General features: G+C 49.8%; 1 protein-coding gene across 1 annotated transcript; it reads right to left on the bottom strand.

Annotated features, from left to right (window-relative positions):
• Positions 1-396: 396 nt before the first annotated feature.
• On the bottom strand, positions 397-19,480 carry LOC118771510 (neurofilament heavy polypeptide-like). The gene is made up of 14 exons (XM_036519517.1): positions 19,337-19,480; positions 16,461-16,616; positions 14,910-14,978; positions 13,891-14,061; positions 12,163-12,210; positions 11,616-11,654; positions 10,536-10,577; positions 9,530-9,813; positions 5,851-5,964; positions 4,725-5,547; positions 3,602-3,643; positions 3,029-3,082; positions 2,559-2,603; positions 397-1,014 (listed from the first exon to the last, which is right to left on the bottom strand). Exons 1-14 carry the CDS (start codon positions 19,359-19,361, stop codon positions 1,007-1,009), a joined length of 1,920 nt encoding a protein of 639 aa, XP_036375410.1. The 5' UTR covers positions 19,362-19,480; the 3' UTR covers positions 397-1,006.
• Positions 19,481-21,224: the final 1,744 nt, after the last annotated feature.

Here is a 21,224-nt window from a genome sequence, read left to right as displayed (position 1 = left end):
TGACGTTTCGTCATGACAGTGACATCTCGGCTCATGAGGAATGTCTGGGAAAAGTCAGACATACACACACACACTTGTGCGCGCACACACATATACGCATGCACACACACACATGCACGCATGCGTGCACGCACATACGCATGCACACACTCGTGTATCACCTGACAATTGTAACCCGACAGTTGAGTAACCACGCCAGCTTAAAACACCGATAGCTGTGCAATGTAAAGTGAAGACTCAGCACATACTGGTAACACAAAACCTAGCAGTAGTGTGACTGTCTGTGGAAGACCATTTCACTCTTGCACAGATCCTTCACAGAGATGTCACTGTATGGTTTAAAAAAAAAAAAAATTTCCAACAGTGTGAAATGACAACAATGACACCATAATCTCCACCCCTTGGGTGCGAGGCGAAGATCATGTGACCAACAGGGTGAGGCATACCTCTGTTCTCCCTGCTTGGCAGTAAGAACTAAAAACAGAACTACCCTTGCATCTAACAGTCCAACAGAAACGGATCCGAGAGGAGATTCAAAACGTTACATGATTACAACTACACACTACCTTCACACAAGATTCTACCCTAAGACCTTTAAAATCATTTCCATTTTTTTTTCTTCCATCACAGAAAATCAGAGGTAAAAGAAACAGGAGGGCAAAGGAAAAAAATAATAAATCGGAGGAAATGAGAAGTTTACCATACTTCACAGAAGGACAGGGGAACTGAAAGAGTTAACTGATGGTCGAGTGTTTTGGGGGGGAAAGGCTGAGAGTGAGACGGAGGTCAGGCGGAGGTCACGCAGACGGGGTTTGACGGTTTCGGCTCCTCGGTTTGCCGCGGAGCCGCGTCAGGGTGCGCTCCGTGAGTTTGGGTTCTGTGTGGCTCTGCGGTGGGATTAACCAGCTGCTCCCTTTCAGTGGAATGTTGTTGGAGGAGGGCGGGGACGGGGATGGGGGGGGGCAGGGGCGGTCCTCGTGATCTCCCCGTTTTGGGTGCACAAGCTTTACGTATCTGGGAAAAAAAGGGGGAGAATCTTTTACTTTAAATTTCATTACATTATTGGCATTTAGCAGACATTCTTATCCCGAACGACTTACATAGGTTACAGTTCTTACATGTTAACCATTTACACACGTGGATATCTACTGAGGTTTAAGTATGTTGCCCAAGGGTACAGCAGCAGTGCCCCCCAGTGGGGAATTGAACCGGCAGCCTTTCGGTTACAAGTCCTGCTCCTTAACCACTACACTACACAGCCGCCAAAATCTTTTACTCAATATATCACAAAAGGCTCCACAGTTCGAATTTTGCACAAAGCAATTCGGCCTTGCTCAGGGGCACAGCAGCTGTCCCCTACTGGGACTAGAACCTGCAACTCTCTGCAGCTCCTGAACAGTAACGGCACCCTGCCTCCTCAGCTGCAGTACGAGCAAAGGAAACACACCTCAGACTCATGAGGAGGTGCTTCAGTTCCTTAATTGAGTTTCTAGGTTGAAATTTAATGTCCATAGTGGAGAGAGTGGAAGTCTCTCTTTCAATTCACTGGTATCTGTATACCCCCCCATGCTGCTTCAAGCAATGGCCACCAGGGGGCAGAGTTGTGCCTCTACAGGATTAAATTCTTTTCCTTGAAGTGAGAAGTTCAGTATCACCACGCTAACAGCGAATGACAAAGAGGTGTGACAGCCACACTTAAAGTGCGAAAGCACGAGGATCTAGAAGGTTCCCTTCTGCTTACTCAACAGGAACAACTGCCGTGCAAAACACTGGGATCCACCCAGAACAAAGAACCCTGACATCACAAGGACTGGCCACTCTATAGCAGTTGAAAAGATCCTGCCAGTCGTTCCTTCTGCATGTAGTAAAGTTACAAGATCAGTCTACAAAGCTACAAAGGAGACAAAGCTTCTAAAATCCCCTCCCCTCATCAGCAGGACTTTAAAATTTAGCACCGAAGTAACTTTGCATCTGTGAGTGAATTTGAATAGCAGCCAAAAAGAAGACACTTCCCAGCATGCACTGCGGTGTGTGGCTGTTACCCTCCGCCTTTCCCCGGCTCGGGGGCGGGGCCACTGCACAGGGGGAAGGGCTATCTGCCGCATACCTCGCACGGTGCACGGCTCTCCTCTCCACGCCAGCACACGTGCGAGGTTCACCTTCACCTTCTCACCACAGGAGATAAACGCAGCGTGAGCGACCCTGAGCCGTCAGCAGCTCACCGGCACGGCTCTACCACCTGCGCAGACTCACCCCACCCACACGCGCCGGGGGAGGGGGATCACCTTTACGACTGTCATTGCGTGTCACTTGCTCTCACTGGGGCAGTGCCAGACCCTAAATATTTCGCCTTGAGTACTACAGTAAGGAAGGGAATTATTATAGAGCAGCGTGCCAGAAGGCTTAGACAGTCTCCCCTGCACTGTCCTTCATAAACCTCCTGTAACCAAGAAAAATACAGAGTTCCAGGAAAGTTAGCTGCGTTATAGTCTGTACAGCAGCTTGAGGCCGATCTCCCCCCCCCCCCCCCCCCCCACACACACGTGCACTGTGCTTACCTGTGGGCTCTTCCTGAAGTTGCTGCTCTGTCTCAGCAAGTGCTTCTGTTCAAACAAAAGCAACATACCAAACCATTACGCCACATCATTTCACCAAATCATTTCACAAAACTGTGAGGGGCTACTGCAGGAAAACCACTAGCAATCAAACACCACATGGAGCCACATCTATAGAGTGATCACTGCATTTGCTGGGCATTTCAATGTCTTTTTCAGGGGGGGGAAGGGGGCTTCAATCTCAATGTGACTTTTACGTGGTTTAACAGAGGTTAAATGAAATAGGTTTAACCAGTCCTCCCAGTTCTGAGGTAAGCGTAATGGTAAATTACGGAACAGGGAAAAACCTGGAGCAGGAGTGGCTACCCCTGACACACAGAAACTCCACAGCGTGCTCCTTTTACAGAGCTGGAGCGGAGCTGCTGAAAGACCGACACCCCCCCGCACGCTTTCGGAGTGGAACGTTCCTTTACCTGATGATTCTGCCTCTGTCTCCGCCTGCTCTTCAGATGCCGCTGATTCTTCTGCTGATAAAAAAACAAGGAGTTAGACACACAGGGCCTGGGCGCCGCAGTCACTGTGTGTGCGCGCTGGTGCTGTGCGCAGCAAACACTGTGGGCATGTTAGCAAGGGCTTCATAACCCCATATGCTACACAACCTGAACCACTGTAGCTTTACAAGCTGAGGTTCTACATGTGACCCTTTTACACACCTGGGTATCTCCTGAGGTGGTTTAGGCTAACGTGCCATGCCTGAGAGTCAACAGTACAGCCACACCCAATTCCTTCTCTCTGTCTTCTCTGATAACAGGTCCTGTGCCCTACCCACAAGGCCACGCTGCTCAACCATCATCATAGACTGTAGCTGAGTGTGTGTCAGCCTTTGTGCATGCACACGTACATGTGTGTGTATGAGCCTCAGTGCATGTGTGTGTGCGCGTGTGTGTGTACATATTCGTGCATCAGCGTCTGCAAAAATCAGGCAGAGAGCGCGAGTCATGTGGATAGAGCTCACCAGACAGGAGAGCTGTCTTTCATGCATTTACCTGCTGCCTCCTCCTGAAGAACTGCTTCCTCTACAGGTACTTCTGAAAGGCAAAAGAATGAAGCGTCACACACAGCACACACATTTTTCTCGATCTTTTACACAGTACAAGTCGGAGGAGCAGGGAACTCCATCTGCTTTGCAAGAATCATCACTGCTAATGTCAGTGCTACTCTTTTAGCAGAGGTTCTCATCCAGATAGAGTAAAAACCTACCACTAAGGCTACTGAATATATATTAGGGGAGTGGCAATCTAGTCATCCACAAACAGTTCTAATACCAAAGCATGTTAAACTGTTTTTGAGACCCCATTATTGTTGGAACCAAATGGATCCTTTATCACAGTGACCAGTTCAACCTGCATCTAAATGGGTGTCCACCTGTCCTTCTGTCCATTATGAAAAACTAAACTTTAAACTTTCTCTTAATCTCTCTCTTACTACAAAAATGCTTCTGCAAAAAGCTTCACGGAAAAAAAGCAGAGTATAGTTTTACTTATCACCTCCACTTCCTCCCCCCGTTCTGGAACAACGTCACCCCAGGTGCACACACAGAACAGGTGACATTCAACTGAGACCGACGTGTAAAAAGGCTACTCCTATCTTAACTTTAGACTGGGAGTAAAAGACCAACATGGACCTTACTAAACTGACACGTAGGACCTATTTATCTCTAAAAGATAAGATTAGCCATACGTGTCCTTTTGAAATTTTGACACAAGTGTTCAGTGGTGCACGTTTTTGAGAAAAATGTTCGGGAAAACGACTGTCAGCCAATTGTAGGACCTTGAAAAGTTCCCTTTTCTGATCACCACGCTGGTCCACAAGGCAAAACCTGCATTGAGCTCCCAGGTTTCTGAGATTGTGGAAGGTACTCAATTATCAAGTTTTTTTATTATCTTTTTCCCTGCTCGAAGACTTTACTACTGAAAATACTTTCCAAAATAATATTAACTATACTTCAGCAATAATAAATATTGTATTGCCCTGTGACTTGCGCAACAGCACTGTGTATACATGTTAGACTCATTAACCAACTGCCTCAATTAAGTAATGGGGACGGATAAGGACCAAAGCTAGCAAACCCCCCTCCCCCCCATCCTCCCAGAATACAGGTGCCCTCACCTTCTTCAGCTGGTGCAGCTTCCTCCTGCTCTGCTTCTACTGCCTCTGCTTCAGCTTCTTCTTCAACAGCTTCTTCTTCAACAGCTTCTTCTTCAACAGCTTCTTCTTCAACAGCTTCTTCTTCAACAGCTTCTTCCTCTGCAACCTCCTCTGCCGGACTAGCCTCCTCCACCACCTCCTCTTCAACTGGAGCAGCTACTTCCTCTTCAACTGGGGCAGCTACTTCCTCTTCAACGGGGGCAGCTACTTCCTCTTCAACGGGGGCGGCTACTTCCTCTTCGACTGGAGCGGCTACTTCCTCTTCGACTGGGGCGGCAACTTCCTCTTCGACTGGGGCGGCAACTTCCTCTTCGACTGGGGCGGCAACTTCCTCTTCAACGGGAGTGGCAACTTCCTCTTCGACTGGGGCAGCAACTTCCTCTTCAACAGCAGCTACTTCCTCTTCAACAGCAGCTACTTCCTCCTCCACAGGGGCGGCAACTTCCTCCTCGACAGGAGCGGCTACTTCCTCTTCAACAGCGGCTACCTCCTCTTCAACAGGGGCGGCAACTTCTTCCTCAACGGGGGCAGCAACTTCCTCCTCCACAGGGGAAACTTCCTCCTCCACAGGGGCAACTTCCTCCTCCACAGGGGCAACTTCCTCCTCCACAGGGGCAGCAACTTCCTCCTCAACAGGGGCGGCTACTTCCTCCTCAACAGGGGCGGCTACTTCCTCCTCAACAGGGGCGGCTACTTCCTCCTCAACAGGGGCGGCTACTTCCTCCTCCACAACTTCCTCCACAACCTCTTCGTCCACGGCCTCAATCACCTCCTCCACCTCTGGCTCTGTGGAGGAGACATTACAGAATCAATCCCAGTGTCTGAGCACACCAGTAAGAGGGGGCTCTTACAAAAAAAGGACAGCTAAAGGAATTCCATCTGGTAGCGATGGGTCTGGACTTAGAAAATATTCATAGTTCCCTGTATTTAAAAGAGTCTGCATAAAGGGACTGTCAGCTACAGTTCCTCTGCCCATGGAAACAAAATAGGAATACGCACACACCTCATGCCCTAACAAAGAGGATCTCTAACAGAGACATGCAGGGAATGTTCTCGCTCGCTCGCACGCACGCGCGCACACACACACCTGCAGGAGGCTCCTCCACCACTGGCTCTGGCTCTGGTTCCGGCTCGGGTTCTGGTTCGGGCTCTGGTTCAGCTTCTGGCTCGGGTTCTGGTTCCGGTTCCGGCTCAGGAGCAGCTGATTGGGTCACAAAAACGGGTCAGAACCTCTGAGCACCTGCACAAGGTGAACAGTCTGGCTACCCTGCCACAACGTCACAGTTCACCACCCCCCATTTAAACCCAGTGCTCTGGAAACCTCTCAAGGTCCCCTTGCCATTAAATTAGCTTACATACAGCAGCATGTCACAGAGGGGGGAAACAGTATAACCCAAGCTAACCAGCCCAAACCCGCACCCACAGGGATTTAAGTGGCTAAATTACAGTTCAATTTTATCGTTATGCTGTAGATTTAGCCTTATTGCTCCTCTATGAGCAGTGATCACAGTTCCAATAGCAAAACAACTATACTGCACATTTATGACTTTAATTGAGACTGTGAATTACAGTACTTTATGGCACACTTCTGTAACTGTTCCACAACAGTGCAAACTCCCAGTGATGTCTGGATTTAAGATGAGTGTTTGCACACTGGGAATAGTGAAACTGAAGCTGTTTTCACATATGAACTCCGAACAAAGTGCGGAGAATCAGGTCCGGAAATTGGCCGGAACTGCCCTTTCACACGTGTAGCACACAACGGGAGATTGTCCGTGACAGACACGTTCTCACCTACAGGAAATACTCCGGTTTGTTTTAGGTGAGGGGCGGCGTCTGGGTAAAGCGTGCAGGAGGCAGGACATGAAGTAAAAACTACACTGCAGAAATCGCAGTGGCCGCCTACTGCATACTGTGTACTACGTACTACACAAGTATATACTGTATACTGCATGCTATTTTTCAGTGTAGTACCCAGTATGCGACCATTAATAATTACATTTGTAGTATGTTACATTGTCACTTGAAATCATTGCGAGTTTAGAAACGTCCAGATTTACTCTCGGCATTTTCCAGTTAGACGCCACTTGCATTCTCACAAGTGAAAAGTATTGACGAGACCACACATGGGCTCACTCCGACATGAGGCGGACTTTGTACTAGTGAGCTGGCAGAACGAAGTCCGTCACATGTCCGGTCCGACTGATTCAGACATTTGCGTTCTCACACACAGCTCCTCCAGCTAAGGGCCGGATATGTTCCGGCGTTCAGTGCATGTGTGAAAGGGGCTTAATAGAAATGCCAGGACAATGCAGCGTGTGTGGGCTGTCCAACATGACTAAAGGAGACCCTCCCTCCTGGTTACTAGGGTTTGCGCAAGACCTGTCGGTGTGAGGCAATGGCAGCTTATCTGCACCTGGGTTAAAAAGTGCTCAAATTCCCACATCCCCCCCACAACCCAATGGAGGCTTCTCCCTGTGCCACGTTATTACCGAGCCCGCAGCACGTGTGGAGAATCAATAGCCCCTTTCTCGCACCCTGGTTAAATGTTCAACCCGGGGTTAGATAACCACCCCCATGGCCTGCTGGGACGGAGGAGGCCCCCCGGGGGAAGGGGGGCGCGTTTCGGGCGGACCCTTACCTTCTTCCACCAGCGGAGCGGGGGCCTCTTCAGTGGCTGCGTCGGATGCCTTGTCTTTCAGCCCTGCATGTGTTCAACATGGACGGAAACTCATGAAGCTGTTGAGCTGATGTATAACCACAAGCCTCTGCGCTGATGTAAAATACCCCATGAAACACTTGATGCTAACGTAAGATTCTGTGCTAATATAAAGTACACCATGACACATTTGGTGCAATGATAAGACTTTGTGCAAATGAAAAATAAACCATGAAACATCTGGTGTTATTGAAATAAAATCCTGTACTGACGTAAACTCAATAGTGCAGAGATGTAATGAAGCATTTGGGTGCAGACGTAAACTAATGAAGAGCATACATTCCTCATCAGTTATATCAGTATATTGTTCGCTCATACAGCAACTGGCTGGCTGTAAAGTCACGAGGTATTTACGCCAATATTGACCCATGAAGCATGTGTTGTAAATGTATGACTCATCTTGTGTTCAACTTCAAACCATAGTCTTGTTCATTAATGTCACACAATGTTTCACACATCTGACTCCAGTACCAGAGGGTTTGGTTGTGTCAAAAGGATTGAAATGGCATTAAGTAAAATTACCTTGCAATAAACAGAACAGGTAAATTTGCAGTGGAACAACGTGGAGATCATGTGGAATTACTGCACACTGCTTCCATGTGGCGAGTGAAAACAACTTCACATGGGACAAATCAAGTGAGCCAGGAGGAAAAAAACATGACTGATTTTGGTTTACTTTTGTTCTTTCTGACGCAGGGGGTTTATTTCCACCAGGTTAGAAATGAGGCAAAAAGGGGAAAGGGCGAGTGAGAGAGAAATGTGAAGATCCCAAAGGAGGGCGCTCTGAAGCCCTGAAGAAAGCTGAAGAAACACAGACCAACTGTTGTGTAATAAGCCCGAGGTCCCGTTACTGAGCTTGCACATTAGCTACTCAAACACAGGGATATTTACTGAAGAAACTGCATTACGGAATTGCCAGGCTCATGGTGGAATGTGAGTGTCCTGGCTGCGAATACCTGTCTAGGTGTGAACATGGCAATCCCTCAAATTTCCATTCCGATCACACCCCCCTCCATTCCACAGCCCGAGGGCACCTGGCACAGGTAACGGGTCACATGACCGGGTTTGCCAGTTATCTGATAGACATGTTGCCTCTGATGGGTCTGAGCGTGTCAAGATAAGCATTTGAAGGAGCGGCCCCAGTCTCTGCCTAAAGGCCATGCTAAAGGCTTGAAGGGACGGTAATCAAGGACAGAAACAGGTGAAAATCCAGCAGGTTTATTCTAGCCCAGTACACAGGTCAGTGTCTTATAATGACTTGTAACAGTTGCCTTCTACTCGTACAGCAATATTTCGGATCGTCACAAAATGTGCCAGTTCTATCAGCAGCAGACATAACACCACACAGTGCTTCTGTCAGAATGTATACACCAAGGACGCGAGGAACTCCTACTAAAGACAGAAAAAAAAACACCACGTCACGACTTCAGAGACCTCTCCTAACACAATGTGATAGTGGGAACTGCAGGGACGGGGTCCGTCGTTAAAAAAACGCTGAGGGAAGGTTTGGGCAGGCCTGCTCCTGCCGCAGGGCTTTCACTGCTAGGGACAGCGAGCGAGACTAAAAGGGCCACACTACTCATGCGCTGGCGGGACGGGCGTCCCGAGCGGGGGGGGCCGCGGTGCGCTCCTGCCCCCGTCAGGGAGGTGCGACCGCGGTGGAGCGTCCTGCTCTCAGCCCCTCACCGCCAGACCTCTCAGCCACCCCCCCACCCTCCTACGGGTACGTCTGTTTTGGGAAGAATCGTTGTCATCAATCTGAGCGTCGCGGGCAGCCAGCGGGTCATTTTTTGCCCCGTTTTGAGGATTCCCGGTGGCCACCCTTCCTCTCTCGGCCCCGGGCTTCTTTGGAGCGTCTCCTCTCTCTCCTGCGGGGCTCCTCGTCTTCCTCATCATCATCATCATCATCATCATCATCCTCCCTCTCAGATTTTTTACCCGATCTTTTCTTCTCCCTCTCTGCCCTCTTCTCCTCCCTCTCCTTTTTGGCCTTTCTCTCCTCCTCCTCCTCTTTCCGCTCCCTCGCCCTCTCCCTCTCCCTCCTGGCCCTCTCCCTCTCCGCCCGCTCATCCTCCTCCCGCTCCATCTTCTCCACGGCCTTCCTCAGCTTCTCCTCGCTCCTCTCCCTGGCCTTGGTGGCCGCCGCCTCTACCTTCTTCTCCAGCCCCCGGTCAGCGTGCCGAGCCTCCTCCTCCTTGACGATGGCGCTGCGCACCTCGGCCAGCGCCAGCCTGGCGATCTTCTTGGCCTCCACCCGCTCGTGGATCAGGGCAAGATGCCGTTTCAGGGCCTCCTTCAGCTTCCCCGCGGCATCTCTGTTAATCGGGCTGTCTGAGGGCGGAACACAGACCTCTGACCTTGCTGTCGCCACAGACACAGACAAGCGTGAATCTAACCACAGTCTGCCCGACGACAGCACCGCCAATCAGGTTAATCCGGTTAATCGGGTCTGTGGTCAAATTTTTTTTAGCTGAACGTTCCGCCTCAGGCACCCAGACCCCTCGTTTAACTAACAGGCTCAATGCAAATTAAAAAGCAAATTTTCTATTCTCATTACCCTGTTAGTTCTAAAGCTCCAAGTCCCAAAACACAGTTTCAGCACAAGACCATCGCTCTTCATTACAGATGAGGTCTTAGCCAATTCCAGGAAACAAGCAAAAAAACTCTCCCTACAGCCAAGCTAAATCATTCCTCGTTTATTAGATATGTAATCAGAAGATGCAGACATCACACCAAACTCAAAACCAAGCTATAATTCCAAACAACTGATGAAGCAAAAAATGTAAATTTATACTCATTTCAAACGAAAAGCAAAAAGCACACACGGCCCCAGCAAGGATAAATGTCAACAATATGTTACAAGGGAATGGGTAGGGAGTACTTCGCAGCTGGAGTTTAGTCTTTCTGAAAACCCCATTTGCTTTAAATGTCAGCTTGAGTTCATGCACAAATGGGGTTCACTACACTATTCAAAACATGCCAATTCAAGTCAGCCAATCCAGGCCACAACTGCAAACCATTTCCAAATGCTGGAGAAAGGACCACGACGATACCTCTGGTTCGCTCTTTCCTAGAGACTTCTCCTGGCTCCTCATCTGATGTTCCGGGAAGAAAAGGGAGTTGTTTACAATATCACCTTTACGACATCAGTTAGCCAACAGCATGCAGTATGTCCGTCTGAGCCATGGAGCACCCTGATTGGCCCTCAGAGTCTTGCATACCTTGTACACACCAATCCAGGACATGCTTTTCTCATAAACTCCACCCACAAGCTCAGAATGAGATGAAATGAATGATGTGCTCACTACAGGATCAGGGGAATGCTATCCATGCATCATTATAAAGAGCAACTTTCAATTTAGTCTTTAATTCGGGTTAAGCAGCTAACTCAAAGGTGCAACCTTGGGGTTTCACACCCTCTCTCCTCGCCTCTTGTGTCAGAAAGGGGCGTGTCAGACACAGCCCGCAGCTGGGGGTCTGACCGCTGCCTGAAACCCCTCTGGTATTTCATGCGCTATACTTACCCGCGTTGTTCTGAGGTCAGCTATTATGTTACACCCGCCACCCCCCACCAGCAACCCAGCACAATGCAGTCTGCTCAGCTCCACAGGAGATCCAGACTCGTTCCTCAACCTGAGCTGCACTCAAAAGGGCTTCCTCTGCCGGGTCAGCACAGCAAATTCAGGTACTGTACAAAGTCATACCAAGCACTACAAAGGCAAGCCTCAGCATAGTTCGGGTGCAGATCAAAGACAGACAGGAGGGAGGGGGTGGGCATGACTCCTCCAAGCTCCTCCTTTCCCCTGCCCCACCCCCCAGGGCCACCTTAACACCAACCACACCAAGTCACCCACACAGCCAACAGGCCCTATAAACTCACTTCACCCCAGCAGCAACAGACAGGCTTAGAGGTGCTTTGACGAACAAGAGTAATGTACAAAAGTGCTAAAGACAGCAGGGAAGCTGCTTGAACAGAGTACAGAGGGCACAGCAGCGTCCGCCTGGTTTTTCAGAACCGCAATGTCGTGCAAAGCTTGACTCTGCAGTAACCCACAGACAGCGCAGAGTCTGCGACCTTTTATTCCAGAACCCAGGGGAATAAAAGTCCAGAGCGGGAAGGAGAGGGAGAATACCTGTGCGCCTAACTTTTTTCCTCACTGCATGCTCTTCTGCTTTTCAGAGGGGGGGGGGGGGCAGGGGGGGAACAAAAAAGGCACAGTTAATGAAACACCCAGAAACAAACCGGACCGGTGCGCTGCCTTTAACAGGAGCTTAATGTTCAGCCAGCTTACAACAAGCCCCCACCACATACTCGCAAGGCTAACATTAGTCCATGCCTTTACACAGCCACCACTGGCTGTAACTCAATGCAACTTCTATTTGTTACGTTTTAAACCCAGTAAAAAAAAAATGGCTGAAGGCTGAAGCCCTGGCTGAAGGTTAGAGAAGGCAGCTCTCTGTACTGTCTCTGTTACATTTTTACTACAGTCTGTTTTTATACAAGCTTCACTGGTAATCAATTCCACTTGCTTCTACCTGGCAGCAGGGTCATGCATTAAACCACTGCAAATGGGACAGGCCAACTAAAACACACAGGAGGAGGCCGGGGGGGGCTGAGCCTGGCTTCCCCAAATCCCCGCCTCACTCTCGGCTACCCAGCAGAGCAGGAAATGGAAGTACCTTTGGGCTTCGCTTTTCTCGGGACTCGCGCCGGCGGCTTATCCGACACTTAGGAAAAGAAAACGTACGTACAGCACACTATTAAGGCAAGAAAAGGACTGTGAGGGAGATACAGTTCACCGAACGGCTGCATTCTCTGCGGCTGAAAGACTAGGTCTAACAGTGACATGGGGCTCTGATGGACAGGAAGCTGTAGCACACTTCCTCTCTGCCACAATCACCGACGGAAAAACAAAACGAGCCTCCCCTCCCCCAAGGTGGCTTTCCCCCTGGACGTCTGACACGCGGAGTTGCTCCTGGCGCGGTAAGGCATTGCTGCGCGCGGTTTGCTGGTGCGGACAGCAGCACGTCAGCGATGCGGCAAAGCCCTCCCCCCTCACCAGGGCAGTGGCGGGTCCGGGACTGCAAGCAGAGCACCGTGCCGAAACGGGGGTGCAGAGACACCTGAGCCCTGGCCTCCAAAGCAGCAGCAGCAGCATTCTCTGATCAATCGGGCCGGCTTCCAAGAACTGCGGCACTGCACCAAACCCAGACCCGGTCAAACGGGCCTTTACCAGGGAGAGTGGATCAGGAAGTCGGTTAACGCATATGAATGCAACAACACAAACTAACTGGGGTCTGCCTGCCTGTGTATTTCCCTCCTGCACATGTGTATGTTGGCTGCAACTACGTGTTTATTTAATGACCTCCAATGAACACAGGGCACTGTCTTCGTGTTCCTCCTCCATAGCCAAATGCTATACTGATACTATAGTCTGATGCTGATACTGTTCCCTCAGTGATGCGAAAGTGAAGATCTGTGGATATTGTGATGGGAGGGGCTAGTTGTCTGTCAATCACTGATTCTACAAAGGAATCCTGGCTCTACCCAGTCACTGTGATGTGGTAACCCAGCCCGCTTATGGAGTTCACGAAGCCCGAGTTCTCTCATTGCTTCTGGAAACTGAAGGCATTGAGTTAAAATGCAGCATCGTCCCTTAGGTAACGCACTGATGTGTGGAAGAATGACGGCAGACAAGAGCAGGCCTAGCATTTAGAGCCCGCTATCCCTTACACTGCTGCATGTGAGTCACTGTTGATGGCCGTGACATAAACCTGGGGTTCAGTTTCAACCCCTTGTTTTGATTGCTGAGAAGAGTTATAAGGCGAGTACCTTTCTTCTCTCTGCAAGGCAGGACAGAAGTTCCCAATCGCAAGAAATGCATTGGCATGTCCGAATTGCAGGAAATGCCTTGGCAGGTCGCTTTAGTCTGAATCACAGGGAACGGATCATGGTGGGGAAATCATGGACAAAGCTGCAGTGTTGGCTGGTGATAGAAAACTACCACTAGTAAGCAAGGCACAGCGGTAAGACCAGCCTCCAGCTCTTTCTTGTAACAAAGCATAAACACACAGTACAAGAAGCAGGTACATTACAAATGCGTTTACGTGTTACATAAACATGTCTGACCTTACACACAGCAACGTGCACCACATTTAATATTGCCCCAGTAAGCTTCCATCACAACAAGGTTTCTAAGAGCCTTGTTTCAGCAACTCCTTAAAAGAATGGACATGTTTTGCTTAAGATTTTCCTTCAAGGACATTCTTGTAAGGTCTGGTTAAGCAAAAAAAAAAACCTCTAAAAACTGGTCTTTTGTTTTCCCGTCTGGACTGTCTGGTAGAGCAGGAGGACACTAAACCCCATCGGAGGTTTTCTCCCTGAAGCCGTTTTGCTTTTAAACGTACCAGGAACATCCACCGAGGGTTTGCACTCCTCTTCCTCGATCTCAAAGGGAGTCAGTATGTCATAGACAAAGGTGAAGAAGCCAAGGAAGCCATCAGTGGCCTGCTCTGACAAAGAACCAAGGACATCCCCGAAGGAATGCATATTCCAGTTACCAGCAACTTTGTTAGGGCCTACTCAGACAGGAGAGAAACAAGGAGGGTGGGAGAAAAGAGAGAGAGAGGGGACGGGGGTAAAGCATAATGGAAGTGAAGTCCTCTTTTAAAGCTTTATTAGAGAGGTAGCACTGAGGGAAAGCTAGCACTGGCTACTGAAGAGGCCTTTCAGCGATCTCTCGAAGCGGGATGAAGGAGAACGCCAGGAGAGGAGTGATTCCACTGGAAGAGGGCATGCACAGAACATAATTAGACCTGACACCACTGCAAGCTGGACCATTCGATCACCCTACACTGCTGTCAGTAGCGTGAAAGTTTGGCCAGAAAGGACAGCGGCCTGCAGACACACACACACACACACACACACACACACACACACACACACACACACACACACACACACACACACACACACACTTCACTGTTAAAGAGCAAGCTGTTCAGACCACAGAGTGTTGTGGTTTGGTTTTCAGTTTCCAGCATTGTCACACCTCATACTATCCATCTATTCCTCCACATTAGTAAGCATTAACTTCAAACTGAATGAAACGGAACTGCCAGGTCTGGTTTTCAGTAAGGGGCGCTGCTACCACACTCTTATGTTAAATGACCAATTCTAAGGGCGACACATAAGTAAACTAGTCATGATTGCTACATGGAACCCCTTTGAGTCATGCACGCGCTTAGATTCCCTGTTTAGAGAAAACCTTGTGTTGAGCTTAAACCAACACACACAGGTATCCACAAGTGACATGGGACAGAACAAAAGTAAACCAAAGTCAGTCATGCAGTCGCCCCCCCCCCCCTCCCAAAACTGCACCTCCATTAGAGTGTGAAACACAGCAAGGAGAAACTCCTGGACTTGCCTAGCAGCACTTTGGCGTCCTCCAGGTCGAAGTCGCCATCGCCATCCGCATCGTAGGAGCCCAGTTTTCCTGGCGGGGGAGGAAAGGTTAGGGGGATCGCTGGATAACTGGGTTAGCCTGGGTTAGCAAACCCGACTCACGCTGTAAAGTAAGTGCAACTACATAAAGCATACATACAATCTACATAAGCATGACACAGCAGCTACATTAAGCATATATAAATTGTTTATGATACACAGTGTGGTGCTGTTGAGAGGGGTGGATGTGACGCACATTTTTACGTGTTATGAAATATGATAAAGCATGTCATGTATCATGCACAATGTATCATGAATGCTTAACGCAGCTGTTCTGCAGTGCTTATGTAGGCTTTATAAATGCTGTAAGCAGCTGCACTTAATGTACAATGTTACTTTAACTGCCCTCTGTCTGTGAGTGTCTCTGGCTCTCGGTGATGGAGCTGGGAAACGGGCGGGTGGAGGACCTTACAGACCCTGTTACGGTTTCGCAGGCTGTGTTGATTTGATCTCTGTTGTCACTGTACAAATGCTCTTTCTCTGTCCTGTGCCGTGTTTAATCGGTTGTAATTTTCCATCATTTTCCGTGACAATTCCTCTTGAAAACGCTCCATTAGGTGAAATCAGACGTCACCGCAGAAGTGACTGCCGTTCAGGCTAACCCTGTGACATGTTCATATTGTAGAGGAGCGCTGGCCCATCACACCCGTTACCGTACAGAGGTAATGACTCAAGGACACTGGCTTTGTGCCTATTTTCAGAGCTGCTCTTCACCAGCTCCGGAGTGCTGTGGCACTTGTGGCATATCGGCCTTGCTCCTAGGTTGGCTGTACGCTTGACTTACAGGCCATCTAGCTATTGTGTCGTCTATGTTCAAACCACAACCATGACTTCTGCTTTCGCATTCACTGAGTGTCACTTTGCGTCTTGGCACTGGCGTCTAAAACTAGAGTGATAACCAAAGCCACCTCCTGCCTTCTGGAAAAGAACATTACTGTATGTGTTCATGAGGACATGCCAAGCAGCAAACATTCTCTTCTAGCCAGAAGGGAATGTCTGATGAAGTGACCACTTCATGATTGACAAGGGGGTTCTGTGATTTTGACAGACACCATACCTTGTATCACTTCTGAAAGGTCAGAATGGAAGTCCTTTGCCTTGGCTGCATGCAAGATTAAGAGGAGACAAAAGCACAGAAAGCGATTCAGCTTCAGAAAGATTCGCTTCAGAGAGCTGACGAGCGGGAAGTGTAAGAGATTAAAACCTTGAGAGGTGAAGAGATTAAAACATGCATATTAAGCACAACAATCCGTACATTCATCTTCGAAATGCTACAGATTAAAAACAAATTAAAGCCGTTAATCACTGTAAATCAAGTAAATGGCATACAAAGCAAGTGAGTGACTTCAGTTATCTACACTACCCCACAACTTCTACGCTTTTCAAATATAAAAAAAAAATCAGGTTTGAGGAAAAAAAGGTTTGCTTTGATGGGTTCACCCCGGATTGTGAGTGCTGGTTAGTGGCCTCTTACCGACAACACTCTCATAGTCAACTAGGTCGAACCAAACCACGGCCACCGAGGTCCAGACTCCCAGCAGCGCCAGAACGATGAACCACGTGAAGAAGGAGCCACCAGCCCCGCCCTCAGACTTCTTCCCATTCTTACTGGCCGGCTGCTGCTTCGGCTCTGTGGGGGAGGAAAAAAATGACAGGCATTTCAACCAATCACACAGTGCAGTTTTTGTTCCGGAAGTTAAAGGTTCATTAACTCATCTGCAAGCCTCCTACTTTGGGTCTGGTCAGAGCTAAAGAATTAGGACTGATAAAGCTTAGCACTAAGACAATGAGTGAAAAGACACACCATACACCGCATACTTCGTACAAAGACCTGCTATCTTACACAATTAGTTACCTGTCCTTCCTTCGTAACCCACTGATTAAACCTTCAGTGGAAAATGTTGCGTGGTTTTTGCATTTTTGATGTGCAGAGGAAGTCGAACGAGAGAAACCGGGCAACCACACGGATGCGGGCGGTCCAGACGGGACAGCGCAGATCTGAAACCAGCGATGCGAAGAAACTGACCTAGAATCAGTGAGTCAGCAGCTTTGGAGACGCTGCAGTCTGGGTGAGCGCTGGGGTGCACAACCCCCCCTCGCTCCAAAATCCAACACGCTGCGCTTGGAATAAAGGGTGCTGGCAGAGACAGGGTGTACAGGCTTCAAATTATTTCAGATACTGCCTCTTCCTTTATTTGAGGCGCAGTTGAAACCTCACTATGATGCTGTAATTCATGTCTCTGGGAGGTTTCTCTGAGTTCTGGGTGTACTAAACTCACTCAATTAGTACAGAGCAGACTATTTTATTGGCCTGCCTTCAAACCCGGCTAAACAATGATCCTGCCACTAACCGGGCTGTGTCGGGCTGAACGCCCGTCTCACCGGCGTGACTCAAGGTCAGCCGAGCAGCCAGGAGTAGGGCGAGTTTGCAGGATAACCCAAACACATCCCGCACTTTCTCCCCCGAAAGACTGCATCGGTGACTCTGCTATTACAGGGAGACGGGATTTTCTGCAGCTCTGCAATGATCTCTGAGGAAAAGGGGCTGGATGAAGGTAGTTAAAGGAACGCTTTCATCAGACTCAGGTAAAGCTCCTGACCTCTCTAGCACAATCACGGGCACACAATAATTAAGCGTTGGTTGCTGTGGAAACGCTCTCTTGGGCTATCCCCTGCTCTGAGCCAATCAGAACAGATTGTGAGTGTGTGAGAGGGGGGAGAGAGAGAAAGTGGCCATTTACATTCCCAAAGTGCCAACATACAACACAGTTTGTACAGTCTGTTCAAGTTATGTTTTTCTACTGTAAAAAGAGAGTAGAGAAAAACTATTTAAATTATGTTTATCTTGGATTAAGTATGCTGGATTGAGGCTGAAATGTATGGCCACCATTAAAAACAGGATCAATTTTGTATGAATAATGGCGTTCTCAATGAGGGAAAGTGGTCTTGAAACTCCGCTGTAAAGATCACAGGTGTTGAGTGACCGCATTATTCGCATGCTGCACCGACAGCCTCAGAGGACTCCGATGTCACAAGCAGACACGCGTGTAACACGGGGGTCCGATGAACGGTCAGCCTGCCCGGTTTACTCAGCGAACGAGACGCGAGTGAGAAAGCCCGGGTGATGTTCGTATATTGTCAGCTCAGGATGCGTGCCGGCGGGGGAACGCTTTTTTCGCAGCTTCCTGCCACAGAGCGAGGCTACAGCAGATCAGCTGATCGCTTCGCACGCCACACGCCTTGCTGACAGCTCGCTGAAGTGGCAGCGCACGACAGCGAGAGCCAATCAGACTGTCTGTCAGAGCGACAGTCGATAAGATGCCGAGGGAGAGGACCGTTTCTGGGTTCACCTCACCTAATCGCAAAAAAAAAAAGACTTCCTGTTGGCGTGACTGCAGATGTGTCTGACTTCCTGTCCCTGAGAATGGCCCCCCCCCTCAGCACGTCAGAACTGGACTCCTCCAGGTGTCTTTTTTTAAACACGCAAACATGCATGCACCCACATGGGTAAGAACACATACAGACACACGCACACACAACTGATCTGCAGTTTCCACTCCACAAGCGAACTCATGCACCTAAAGCCGTCTATGAGAAATATCTCATAGGCTCTGTAACAGAAGCGCTCTGAACATGATGGAAATGAACAATGGCGGAAACAGCTGTGCTCGCTCACAGACACGCAGAGGTCTCGTTGATCTCTGCACTGACTCTGCATCTCTTTGCGCAGTGACGATATAAATACAATCAGATGACAATAAGGGAAGGCAGGCGAGACTGGAGAACAGGTGCTCGGCCCCGCCCCCGACTGCTGGCCAACGGCAGCACCACAGTCTCAAAGGGGGGTGGGGGGCGTACTGAAAACGCTCGAACCACACCTGCTCTCCCTTTAATCCCAGCCCTCAAAAATACATTCATACCCCCTGGACAAGCCCACACACCCCAGCCAAAATCACTACGTCTATTAATAAATCGCTTCTAATCTCCGATTAGTTCAAACAGTGATGGGAGAGCATCAGTTCCATTCCAACTGCAGCGTCCCGGCAGGCATACGAAGCTATTCCCGAGTCACAGCAACGGTGAAACCTTCCAGCAGAATCTTAAAGCTACACCTGGAGAAACAGCGGTTGCTCGTAAAACATGAGCAGGTTTAAATATTGTGCCCGTCAGACATGCCGTACAACCTTCCACGCCCTACGACCTTTCCCAGTGCCCACCTGCTTCCACTACCATACAGGACACAAGGATCAAAACTCCGGAGTAATATTTTCAGATTTCATGCCAGAAAGGGGCGGTTTCATAAAGTGTGCTGTCATGGTGATCGTCCACCCGCTGCTCCGTTCACCCTACCTGTATCCGAATTCTGCTCCCCCATCCCGGCGCTCTGTCAGGGAGCCCAAGGGCACAGGAGAAGTGCTGAGATCCCCCCTCTCGCCCCGACCCAAACCGCCAGCGCTGCGCAGCTGAGAGAGCGTCTCCTCTCCCCACAGCCAGCTCAGCTAGAACCCGAAACTGGACCCGCCTGCCCAGAAGGGTATTTTTAGAACCGCCCTCCGCTCTGGCTAAAGGCATTCAGGCTCTCATATGGAGAGCCCCCCCTCCACCCCCCGGGAGCTCTGTGTCAGACTGACGCCCCAGTGCATGATGGGCCTGGGGAGGTCTAAGCAGGCAGGCAGAGTGGCCGCTATAGGCTCCAGACTTATGGTACAGTGTGCAGGGCAGGAGGCAGGAACGTGAACTGGTTGGACACTTTCAGGAAGTTTTTTAGGGGTGTGCTGGTTCTGACACCTTGTGCTGAGCAGAACCCCCCCCCCCCAACCCCAACAAAATCACCATCTCCTGTCTGTAATTTTAGTAAATCCTGGCAAACCGTCAATAACTTCGCTGCTGACGCCAAAATATTCGCCCTCCGTACATGGACAGACAGGAGCAGCTGGCTCCGGCGTCCGTGCGAGGGTCACCGGCGAGACACAGCATCTCAGGCTGATCGGTGAAAGGGCCCGCTCCCTCCCCAGCGGGTTCAGCAAAGATCCCCTCTACCTGCACCGTTTAATGCACGGGTGGATCTGGGCAGCGACGAATTCGGCACAGCCTAAAAGGCGTGTCTATGCACGCAGACGCAGACACTACAGCACAGCCTAAAGCCCTGTGCACAAATGCAGACAGAAACTGGAGCTCAACCTAAAAGCTTCTCTGCAAATGCAGACACAGGAGCAACCTAAAGGCTTGTCCACATGTAGAAGCAGACGCCAGAGCACAGCCTAAAGCCGTGCGCATACTAGAGCATGGCACAGGTCAGACTCAACCCCAGCAGCCCAACCATCACACCTACTACAGGGTGCTCACAATGGTTTAACAGCCTTCAAGCCGCCATGGAAACAACAGAACTCCAAAACAGCTTACACCTTCAAAGAAGCAAGCGACCGATCGTAACACTTTTTGAATGGGGATAAACGACAACCAAGGACAGGGAGCCCGAAAACGCCTGAGCCTGAAATTCTGGCTGACATTCGACACCAATAGTAAAGCGCCTTGGGGGCCCCTCGAATTTCCACACGCTGTTGGGCCTTTCTGCCGAGGTTTACCAGCTCTGTAGCGACACGACGGAGGGACACGCCCCTCCCGAACACGCACTCCCCTCTCTTGTTCTGCCAGCTGCTGGGACTTGTGGCAGACAGAGGACTACCTTTGTTCCACTGCACCCCTCCCCCCAAAATCAAGAAAACCCAAAATGTGAGAACGAGGAAGACAAGGCGTGCCTGTGACATACCACGCCGCTCTGTGTGTGTGTGAGCGCGCGCGAGTGTGTGTGTGAGCGCGCGCGTGTGTGTGTGTGTGTGTGTGTGTGTGTGTGAGCGCGCGCGAGTGTGCGTTTGCAGTTCTGCTTTGTCATGTGACACGTCACTCTGCACGTGTGTGTGTGTGGGGCAGCACAATTTCCATTTGTTGGTAGGAGTCTGAACAGCTACGGCTTGTCTTTTGTGGGTACAGAGTGTACAGGAAGCCAGAACTTACATAATGGTCTGTAAGAACGTCTGTCTCCACACACACACGCGCGCACACACGCATGCACGCACACACACACACAGCCCAGCCCACTCCCACACATTCCATAAGTACACCTCTGGCCTGTAGCCCCCCTCCACTCTCTTTGCCACTTACACTTCCACCCAATTGCCTGCTTCTATTTTCTGTGGGGGGGGGGGCAGGGGGTGAGCCAAGAATTCACACAAGAGGT

The sequence above is a fragment of the Megalops cyprinoides genome, chromosome 24 (genome assembly GCF_013368585.1).
Source record: "Megalops cyprinoides isolate fMegCyp1 chromosome 24, fMegCyp1.pri, whole genome shotgun sequence".
Lineage (NCBI taxonomy): Eukaryota > Metazoa > Chordata > Actinopteri > Elopiformes > Megalopidae > Megalops > Megalops cyprinoides.
Note: the sequence above shows the minus strand (reverse complement) of the source record. Positions and strands in the feature narration are given on the sequence as shown.